At 44.9% G+C, this 10,991-nt stretch overlaps 1 protein-coding gene across 2 annotated transcripts in view; it reads left to right on the forward strand.

Moving 5' to 3' along the window:
* The first annotated feature begins 316 nt into the window (after positions 1-316).
* The window catches only part of DDHD1 (DDHD domain containing 1), a 60,112-nt gene continuing 49,437 nt past the window's right edge, over positions 317-10,991 (forward strand). Inside the window, exon 1 of one of the 2 annotated variants that reach the window (XM_017738872.1) lies at positions 317-1,170. In XM_017738872.1, coding sequence (XP_017594361.1) covers positions 1,062-1,170 — 109 coding nt within the window. In that variant the 5' untranslated portion in view covers positions 317-1,061. The remainder of the gene's footprint in view (positions 1,171-10,991) is intronic. The other variant, XM_017738873.1, reaches the window with a different exon arrangement.

Raw genomic sequence — 10,991 nt, forward strand, 5'->3', positions numbered from 1 at the left:
CTTTTCCTAAGCAAAGGGTGAGTGAGGGTGGATATTTGCCTTCAGTGCTCCTGCAGTTCCCTCCCTGCACACCTTTCCTGCAGAAGGAGCAGAGTAGAAACATCAGTTATTTGTCCATTCCCTCCTCCCCACAGTCCCACTTTTGATCTCTCATCTTCAGTGAGGAATGATGGAAGGGAGGGTTATCTCTGGCTTCCCCTTTGTGACCCTTGTCCTCTCCACTAGGGAAATGATGATCTTGTGCTCTATATTTCCTTTCTTATCACCTGCCCACTGGGAGGGGGCATGAAGTGGGATTTCTCTTCCTTTCTCTTGGAGGGGTTGCAACAGGCATCTCATACACACGTAATCCTTAATTCCTACCCTTCCAATAGAGGGAAATTTGCTTCACCACCTCAACTTCAAAATGAGGTGGGAATACAGCCCCTCTGCCGCCCTTCCCCTTGCATTTGTGTGTCCTTTGCTGGAGGACAGGAGACCTTGGGGAACAGAATTGAAAGAAGGGTGAAGACCTCAGCTCCCTGCACTTTTCCTTTGGTGGGAAGGGCTCCCAGGGTCTTGCTGGACAAGTGAGCCCCTGCTTTCCTGAGGCTGACAAGCTGTGCCACTGCTCACCTGCTGTTCTTGAGGACTTGCTGTCCAACTGCATTCCCTCAAGGACAAGGGAGATGTTACACAGTAGAGTGAGCTGTAGAGGAGCTGAGCATGTCCTGGCATGGGCTTGGCAGAGGGGCAGGCAGGTTTCTCTCATCCTGAGTCTCAGGTGGGAGTCCCAGGGGAACTTTCAGAGATGAAAACCAGGGCTTTCTGTTGTTTTCCCTCTATTTATCAGCCTCTTTACAGGAAGGAGCTCCATAAATACTGCATGGTCCAGTTCACTTGTGTGACAATTTGGCTTTCAAATCATCCCCCCAGCAGACAGACACTGAGCTCCAGGAGCAAGCAAAGGTCTCAGTCCACGCGAGTTCTGAGCTAGAGGAGCCTGGGCACAGCTTCTTGAGCAGAAACTGGAGCTGCTTCTCCCTGTCCACCACCCTGAAGCCCCTTGCTGTTGGCACCACATGGTTCCTGGGAAGAGAAGATGCAGGACATCCAGGGGAGGAGGAAACTGCTGCCATCCCTGTAATTGTGCCATAGGGAGAGAGGGGCAGGAGCGAGCAGAGCTGCCAGGTGAGGCAGGATTGCTCCTGGTAATGGGAGCAAGAGACTGCGCTCGTCAGCAGCTTAAAGGATAATTTCTTGACTCTGTGCCTTGTCCATTTTGGAAGCTGATTCAGTCTCATTAAGCTCGAGGAGCAGATGTTTCAGATGACAGCATAGGCTGTGCAGAGACGATTCTGGTGCTGGGAAGGAGAGATTCCCAGAGGTTAGCACCAGAGGCAGGGGAGAAATAAACTCCTGGGCCTGAGCAGACTAATGACGGGGATGATTTCTAGTCCTCAGAAAGCTGATTAGGGCAGTGCTCAAGTCTTTTCTTATTAGCAGGTCCAGTCCTTTGCAGATCAACTTTTGATGTTTCAAGGGGCTTCTGGTGCCTTCTGGTGTGACTTCTTCACTGCACATTTCCTGGCCTCTGTTCCCTATGGGTGCTTTTCTCCCCTTCTTCCTGACTGCTGCATCCAGACCTGAGAAAACAGCAAGGTCAGATCCCAGGATTCAGTCTTATCTGTGCCTTTGAAAGCCTTGGTGTAGCTATTATTCCCATATTATTCCCATTTGGTAAGGTGTGTGTAATTCTGGATCCAAAGGGTGGCTGCTGCCCTGGCGTGGAAGTGTCAAACCAGCTGTGACACGTCTGAGTAAGGCAGGAGAATCCTCTCTGACCACACAAGCATGAGGTATGATGAGTACAACTGACTTAAAATATGCTAAGGTGCCTGTTGAAGAGTACAGAAACTGCTGGCTGGTTTTGCTGATTCATGGTTCAGCTCAGAGCAAAGGTCAGAAGCTTTTCTCTTTGTTATTTTGCCCTTTTTCACGTATGTGCTGGACCCCGGGGAGGCTGCTGTCCCACAGCTACCCCACTGAGCAGTTGGTTCCTCAGCTGTCAAGTCCTGGGGCATCACAATGCCAGGGAAATGTTGGTTATGGCTTGGCACGTGCTGAGGTATTTTTTTATATCTGCATTTTAAACTTGCTACAAGGTTCATCGGTAACGTCAGGAATATCAGCCTGAGCTACAATTTGAGCAGATTAATTAAGAGAATTTTATCCTTACCTTGTGACCTCTGGGATTTATTTAATTAGTGCTGTAGAACCAGCAAAAATGGTGCAAGAGGATGAAAATTACTAATGTAGGCTTTCAGATAAGTCAATAATTTGGAGCAGGGCTGCTTCTTGTTTTCTGTGGAGATGACAATGAGTGATATTCTATACAAGGGTCTTCTGTTTAAATCTTAAATTATCCAGCCCTTTTCAGCCCTCCCAGCTGAAGAGAGCTGCTTTACAACCATTTTGTTACGGAGTTTCTCTGTGGAGTTTTCAAAGTCCTGGGCGAGTCTGTTGAATCCATGGCCTGTGAACTTTTGGGTGACTCTTTCCTGTTTTCTGGCTTGTGGGTTTGTCCCATGCAACTGTTGTCCTGTCAGGTATTTGCTTTTTCCTGGCTTTTTTTCATGGATACATCGTCAAGTTGCCTGTGTTTATTTAAATTACTCCACTCGCAGACATAGGTTTGGTAAGGTTGGGGGGTTTTTTGTTTGTTTTTTTTAATGTATATTATTTTCCTGCCTAATAGTTGCTGAAGTCTAGTAAGTAAAAAACCCATTTTTGTATTTGAAAAAGAATATTGTATACTAGATTCATCCCCAAGTGAAGAAGTACTGATAAAACAAATGTTTTACTGCCTTTAATCTGGAAGTACTTGTGAATACAGAGTGGATCACTGGGTCTTATTTTTTAGATCTGTCTCCTCAGGCTGGAGTTGGGCTGCTTTAAAAAACTGTTTTAGCTGCCTTCGTAATCAAGATGAAAATTAAGGGTATGGAATCAAGAGTTTGTTGTTGTTTGTGACTTTGATTTGGTTTAGTCTGGTTTTAGCAGTGCTTTTAGTAGTTTTACAGCACACTGAGAACGTTGGTTTTGGTGTGTCAGACACACAGGTCTTTGAACTTGGTTGATAACAATTTCCTTTATGTAAAGGACCTTCTGATTGAAGGCTGAATTCTATTTTATGGCTTTTTTTATCTCCAGGTGTGTTATTCTTTTGCAAATAAAACCCTGACGGTTTACTTGGTAAAGGTGAAGCGTTACCTTCACTACTCTAAATCTTACTGGGTTTTACTTTTTCTGGTTCTGTTCTTCCCATCCTTTCAAAAATATCTTGTAGCTCAGTTTTGGCCAGTTCCTTCCTGACCAAAAGGCCTGGAAGTGTCCAAGGCCAGGTTGGACAGGGTTTAGAGCAACCTGGGCTTGTGGAAGGTGTCCCTGCCCATGGCAGGGGGTGAAATGGGATGGGCTTTAAGGCCCCTTCCAACCCAAACCATTCTGGGATTCTGTGACCTAACACACACAGATGAAATAACTTTCAGATTTGCAGTGTTCCACGTATTAAATCACATTTGTTTGTTTGTGTGTTCTGCTTTTGTTTGTGGCCTCTGAGTAGAGAGAACTTGGGACTTTTGGGATGCTTTCACTAGAGCAGGGGCAGGTGGCAGCACTTGGGATGTGTCTCTGAGGGCAAGTTTCTTCCCTGTCCTCAGCTTTTATGTTTTATTTAAGCATATTTAAGCAAAATAATTCTGTTGTCTTTCTCCTTTAAATGGGACCAGAATCGTTCTCTGGTGAATGGTTCAGCTACAACAGAGTAGCGAAGGATGGATGTGGCTTAGAAGTTGTGCTTGTCCTTTGATGTGGTCCAGCACTTTTCCTGCTGGATTGGTCAACAAGGACGAAGGCAGAGATGTAGGCAATGTTTGGGTTACAAGTTGTGGGTGAGAGGGGTGTTTTCTGCTGTAACTGTGGCAGCAGAAAATGTCTGTGGGATGAGAAGGATGAGGAGTTCTGCTCTGACTTAATTCGGGCTTGAACATGGATTGGACAGTATTGAGATCAAAGGAACAGGATGGGATTTAATTTAGAGGTGACAGACTTGGATTAAAGACTGATGACAGGTGAATGTTTGTGTGTGGGATACTCTTTTAGGGAAAAACAATGCTGAAAGCAAAGAGAGACATTTTCCAGAGCTCTTGGAGGAGCATGACAAGGATGTGTAAGAGCTGACACTGTGCCAGTTAGTGAGCAGAAGGCCTAGATGGAAAAAAACCCCTGCAAAAGAGCAAGAAATTAAAATAAGAAGCACGAGCAGTTGTCTCAGAGATATCTATAAGGTTGAAAACAGTGAGGGTGAAGGAGTGGTGTGAGTGTTGGCCAGAGAAAAGGTCACTGGTGTGATGTGATCTGTGTGAGTGGGCTGCAAGTGGCTGCAGCCGTTCTGGAGCGTGGCTGGTGTGGAGCAGGAGAGAAGGAGCTCTGTAGATAATAAGTGTTGTAAAAAGCAGGATTAGTGAGCACTGGGATGAATGGAGCACGAGGTGCAAGTGGAATCACAGGCAGTGAAATTTAGGGTGAAAGAAACTAAAATTGTTGTCCAGAGAAGCTGTGGCTGCCCCTGGATCCCTGGAAGTGTCCAAGGCCAGGTTGGACGGGGCTTGGAGCAGCCTGGGACAGTTGGAGTTGTCCCTGCCCATGGCAGGGGGTGGAACTGGGTAGGCTTCAAGGTCCCTCCCAAACGAAATCATTCTGGGTTCCTGTGAAAATTGTGCTGGTTTTCTGGTAGGGGAAACCCTGCAGGGTTAGAAAAAATGGAAGGAAGATTTAAACGTGGGGATGAAGGGGTAAGGAATTCTGGAGTTGGCGTGGAGTAGATGGAAGAAGGAAGTGAGTTCAGGAGGAGAGCACGGAAAAATAATCCCTGTGGTGGAGAAGGGAGGAGTTGAAGCCATCCAAGGGCATAATAATCTTTGCTGTCATCTTGTTCATTGGTGGCAGGTCTGAGGTGTGCACAGGGACTGTCTTGCTCTTCTTTATTTTGGAAGACATTCCCAGGAACCTGTTGTTCCAACCGAACAAAGCAGGGTTTCCAGGAGCGCACACCCGGGGTGTGAGGCTGGGGTTGTGCAAAAGCCCCGTGACTGTGGACGGGCTGGGAGCACATACTCACTTTTGGGAGGTGCTCACATGTTGGTCATGTGGCACAGGAGCTGTTCTTGTGTGGTTTCAAAAAATGCAGATCTCCCTGGAGGGGTGGAAAGAGCTGATAAGGGATAAACTCAGTGGTTCCGGCAGCAAATTCCACTGGTGGAAGTGCTTCAGAGCGCTGGGATTGAAGTTTAGCGAACTGTTGTAATTGATAAGAATTCAGTAAAAATATAATTCTAAATCTAAAACTGCAGCCCTTTTCATGTTTCGACAGTCCCAGGGATTTTTTGAGTGTTTCCTGCTTGATAAGGCCAGTAAGGTGAGCTTTAGGATTTTGGCTTGGACCATCAGGATCAGGTCTGTGAAAAGATCAATTGTGGATGTGTTAATTAAACTGATGCCTTAAACCAGGAAAATCCTTCCTGAAAAACTTATGTCCTGGAGCCAGGCTGGGAGAGCTGGGGGTGTCCACCTGGAGAAGAGAAGGCTCCAGGGAGAGCTCAGAGCCCCTGCCAGGGCCTAAAGGGGCTCCAGGAGAGCTGGAGAGGGACTGGGGACAAGGCATGGAGGGACAGGACACAGGGAATGGCTTCCCACTGCCAGAGGGCAGGGATAGATGGGAGATTGGGAATTGGGAATTCCTGGCTGGGAGGGTGGGGAGGCCCTGGCACAGGGTGCCCAGAGAAGCTGTGGCTGCCCCTGGATCCCTGGCAGTGTCCAAAGCCAGGTTGGATGGGACTTGGAGCAGCCTGGGACAGTGGAAGGTGTCCCTGCCCATGGCAGGGGGTGGAACTGGATGTTCTTTAAGGTTCCTTCCAACCCAAACCATGCTGTGATCCTGTGTTTGGGGATGATTTATAGCATTGATGACTTGGAGGACATTCATCACTTGTGGGGTTCCTTCTGTGCTTGACATTGGAACCAGTCCCAAAGATCAGCCTTTTGTTCCTGTTTTGGATTGCTCAATTTGTAGCACAAACATTAAAACAGTTCAGGGAAAGCCAGTTTTAGGCTGTTGGCTGGAATACTTCAGGCAGTCTTGGTAAATCAGAGGCAATTCCATGTTTGCAGCAGAGCAAAACATTTATTCCTGCCTTTTTTGGATCCAGCATTGGAGCAAACATGAAGGCTCACGGGTTTAGCTGCTCTGGACAGAAAATCCCACCTGTGCCAGCTGGATTGCTTTGAATGTGCTTAGTTCTCCATGAAACTCAAATCTATCTTCCACCTGGAATTTACAGATTGCTTCAGTGAAGCAGCTGAGAATTACTGGATAAGCAAAATGATGATTTTTACTGCTCAGTGAATGACATCTCTTTTCAGCTCAGTCACAGGCTCTAAGTTTGTGTCACTCTGAAGTTTTCTGAGGCTGAGGCTTCACCCTTGAGCTCCTCTGCACGACTTCTTCCTTTTGGAAGAGCAGGACAGGTCACACGTGTCTGTGGTTGAACAAAGGGAGGTCACCGGACTGGGATCAAATGAGTGGCTCCATTTATTTAAAAGTCAGTCACCTGCTGTGTTCTGAAATAATGTGAAGGAGAGCTAGAAAGGTGTACAGTGTTGAGCTTTTTAAAAAAAGAAAAATGTTTAAAAGTGTGTTATGTTAGATAGCAGACATGAAATAATGTAATTTTAGTTTTGGGGCTGTTTTATTACAACATCACCATCCTCACAGACAAGAATTTCTTCCACATATCTAAACTAAATTCCAGTTCTTTCAGTTTGAACTCCTATCTCCTTGTCCTATCGCTAAAGTTCCTGATGAAATATACCCAGAACATGATCTTTGATATAATAGGAATGGCTAACAACATTTTTAGAAGTGTCTGTTCATCTCAACATCCATGATGTTGTTCTGGAATATATTTCTATATATTTATTTCTTTATGTTTATGTACATAGGAACTGCCACAGGTTGCCTAGAGAAGCTGTAGCTGCCCCTGGATTCCTGGAAGTGTTTCAGGCCAGGTCCTTGGCAAATGTATGAGCACTTAATTATTTAACTTTCAGTTTAAGATGTCACATGTGTAGCCTCAAAGTTACCTTCAGCTTGAGCAGATATTATTCTCACATGCTGCAAATTGTTTGCCACTGTAGCAAGAAGGAAATCAATATTTAAGGACATGTTACAACACCAAAAAAGGAAATTAGTACGCTGAAAAGCATCTTGACCTGGTAGAGTTTTATAAGCTTGTGTTTCTTGCCTAACTTCTTGGCTTTGGGCTTGGAGAGCTGGGAATTGTCAATTTGAGCAAAACACCAGCTTTAATTTCAATTTCTGATCCTCTGAATATTCTATGAACCTTTTAGATCTCATTTGTGGGTAAATCATTATAAGTGTCTTGGGACTGATGGCTGCAGAGTTCCAGGAGTGCCTGAACTTGGCCAGCAGCTGAGTTCTTCTCTCTGTTTTATCTTCATTTTGTAACAGTTCCGTGCTCCTGAATCAAGGCAGGTGAAAAAGGGTTGTTAGAGCTGTGTTACTGAAATTTAGGGCTGTGCTCTGCCCAGCGATGTGGTGGCAGGAAATGAATGATAGAATTGATTTGTTAGAAGGAAAATGAAACAAATTCTGCTCGGTTATGACTTTGTTGTGGTAGATGAGCAAGCTTTTTATTCTAATTTATGTTAGATGTGATCACAGAGTTGAAAGATCTTCACAAAGAAGGAGCAGCTGGGTTATGCACATACACTACACACACACATGCAGTAGTTGAGATGTTGCAACAGTTTTTATTTTAACATAATTCTTGTTATTCAGAGCATTTAAGTGATTATCACTCACGTTCTTATCACCCCGTTAATTACAGCACTTGTATTCTTTTATTCTTTGGATTTTCATGGGGAAAAAAAGACCCATTTGTGTAAAAATAAATAAATCCTTTGTGGCAGAGTAAATCTCTTAAACTGATTTCCTCTAAAAGTGGTAAAATACGTGTGACTAATTAAATTAAAGTGGTTTTCATCTACTTTTCTTCTCCACCATTCAGATTTATTTAGAAATTCTTGTATAAATAAACCATGGAAGTGTATAACCAGTCAAATATGTTGATATCTTTGAGTCTGAAGCACTGCCAACTGCAGATTATATGGTGTAAGACTTAAGGCAGTAAAGAAATCAAGGCAAATCCTTTCCTAGGGATTGAGATTGCAGGGATAAGGATAAATAACACTTTGTATTATAGATTTGGAATTCTGTATTGACAAAAAATACACTAAATTATGGCATGATGTAATGCCAGTGTGTTTAACTCTTCCCTAAAACAAAAGTAACTGAAAGAATGTGGTTGAAGCTTTCTAAAATATCTGAGTATACAAGACATGAATGATTTTATTGAAGGTGGATAAGTGAGTGGAATTGGGTGCTATAATGACAATTCTGGTTCATCACTTCTAAATGCTGTTCACTGTTGTAAGTTTGCATCAAGTCTTCTGGATGAAATATTGGAGCTTTTCAGTGACAGCCCCTGTGCAGGATTAAGCAGAGGAGTTTTGGTTAGGAAGGCCTTTCCTCTTTCCCACAGTCACAGATTTTACTGAAGAATCTCTTGTGTGAAAGTATTTCCCCACCCCATCCAGAGTATTCCATGGAATTACCATTGATTCACTTCCCTGTCTTCATGAGCTGAAGTGCCACTTGCTTTTGGAGCTGGTGACCTTCAGAATTTGGTTGTCATAGAACTGGAGGTTGTCACAGAATCATGGGATGGTTTGGGTTGGAAGGGACCTTAAATCCCATCCAGTCCCACCCTCTGCCATGGGCAGGGACACCTTCCACTATCCCAGGCTGCTCCAAGCCCTTGGCCCCCGCCCGGGGATCCGGGGGCAGCCACAGCTTCTCTGGGCACCCTGTGCCAGGGTCTGCCCACCCTCCCAGCCAGGAATTTCTCCCTAATATTCCCTATTAACCTCCCCTTTTATTTTAAAACCATTCCCCCTTGTCCCCAGTCCCTCTCCAGCTCTCCTGGAGCCCCTTCAGGCCCTGCAAGGGGCTCGGAGCTCTCCCTGGAGCCTTCTCTTCTCCAGGTGAGCACCCCCAGCTCTCCCAGCCTGGCTCCACAGGAGATGGTTCCTTGTGTGCTGTGATCACAGATTTGATTATCTCAGTTCTGCAGGACCATGTTCAGTTTTCTGACAGCCAGACTGTGCTGCTGATGGCAGGAAATGTGATTTTCTTGCTTCCTCTTCTTTCAGGTGGTTTTCTTTTGAGATTTCCCAGTAGCTTCATGTTCAAACCTGCCCCCCAGCTCGTGATGGGAAATAAAAGCAGTTTGTGGTTCAAGCTGCTTTGGCTGCTCTGAGTGTGTGCAACTGTTTAAAGGAGGGAATGGGAAAAAAAAAAAAAGACAATTCCTTGGTCCTCCCAAGATCCCACAGAACTGGAAAATAGAATTGCCTCACTCAGGTTTTTCAAACCTCCATAATTGTCTTTGGATCTGAAAATAGTTTATAAGTGTGTATGAACACCCTTTCCAGAGCCAGGTATTTTAATTTATTGCCAAATTCAACCATTCTGCTGAGATTTTATGTTAAAATTTTCCTTATTTCAAATAGTTTTTTCTAGCTGAACCTTTCTGGGAAGGGCTCAAGTTATGTTTGAGAGCTGCCATTGAGTGCTCTTGTAAAGAACCTCTCTGGGAAAGTTTCTCTCAGGCAAAAGGAGCCTGAAAATGTTTATTTTAATACTTGATGGTTAGAATTTTAGCAATCTGTAGGTGGAAATTCCCATGTGGAAAACTTGAAGCCCTTCAAAACTGAAAAAGAGGTGTCTTGTATTCATTCAGTTTGGAGTACCAAATAGTATGAAATATGATTGTTATTTTAAAAAAACATATCTCTGTCTGTGGATTCAGTGAATGGAGCCTCATCAGGCTGCTTAGTCAAGAATTAAGGAATTGCTCACAGATTTTCCCAGTGAGGATTAACATCTGACGTAGCCGTGTCATTGCTTCTGCCACAATGGGAGCCTTTATCTCCCCTCACATTTAATGTGCATTTCATTTCTTCCTACAGACAGAGCTTTGTTTGTGAGGGCAGCCTGACTGGATCTGTGTGCACTGGATGGGCTGAAAAATGTGGATATCTGACAGGTGTAAAATGTCTGGGAATAAAGCAAAGGTTGAGGAAGGAGGCTGCCGTGTGTGGTGGCACTGCTGTGGTTCACTTCCAGTTCATGAAAACTGAATACTCATCCTTCACCCTCTGTTGGCGGGATGTAGACTCCAAAGTTAGTCTAAATTTTCATGGAATATGGGGGGGTTTGTGTAATTTGCGGGCACTATTAACTTCTGCATTTTACAGCCACTCAGAACTTTGGTTTTTCTGATATTTTAGGGGATTAGTTTCCCCTAAACAACCATGCCCTTAGAACACGCCAACCTCTTTATTCAAGCTGATGGATCATGAACATCCACAGCATTAGGAATTCAGCACATAACAATTGACTCCTACCTGGAACAGCTATTTTAGGAGGGCAAACAGCAGCTGAATGGCAGAACTGGGTCTTGCACTACTTCTGGGTTTTGGTCAGGCCACACGACCTGAGCTGTCTGTGTTCCACATGGGCAGAGCTGAGGATGCAAGGGGATGGAAGGGCTTCAGTGAGGGACTTGGGAGGGGTGAACCAGCATGTCCAGTGCCTGGGAAAGAAACTGGGATCCGTGGGAAGCTGGGATGAGGGAGCTGGCGATGCTCTGAGCTGTTCTTTTGGGAAGTTGGCGTGCCATGTGTGCCCAGAGGAGCTGGATTCCCACTCGGGAGAGCGCAGGGAGGGCCAAGTGGGGGAAGTTCAGTGGGAATCTGGGCTTCTTGCTCCTGGTTATCTGCTTTACTCCCTGCCATGAGTTTTCCTG

The sequence above is a fragment of the Corvus brachyrhynchos genome, unplaced genomic scaffold, assembly GCF_000691975.1.
Source record: "Corvus brachyrhynchos isolate BGI_N302 unplaced genomic scaffold, ASM69197v1 scaffold245, whole genome shotgun sequence".
Classification (NCBI taxonomy): domain Eukaryota; kingdom Metazoa; phylum Chordata; class Aves; order Passeriformes; family Corvidae; genus Corvus; species Corvus brachyrhynchos.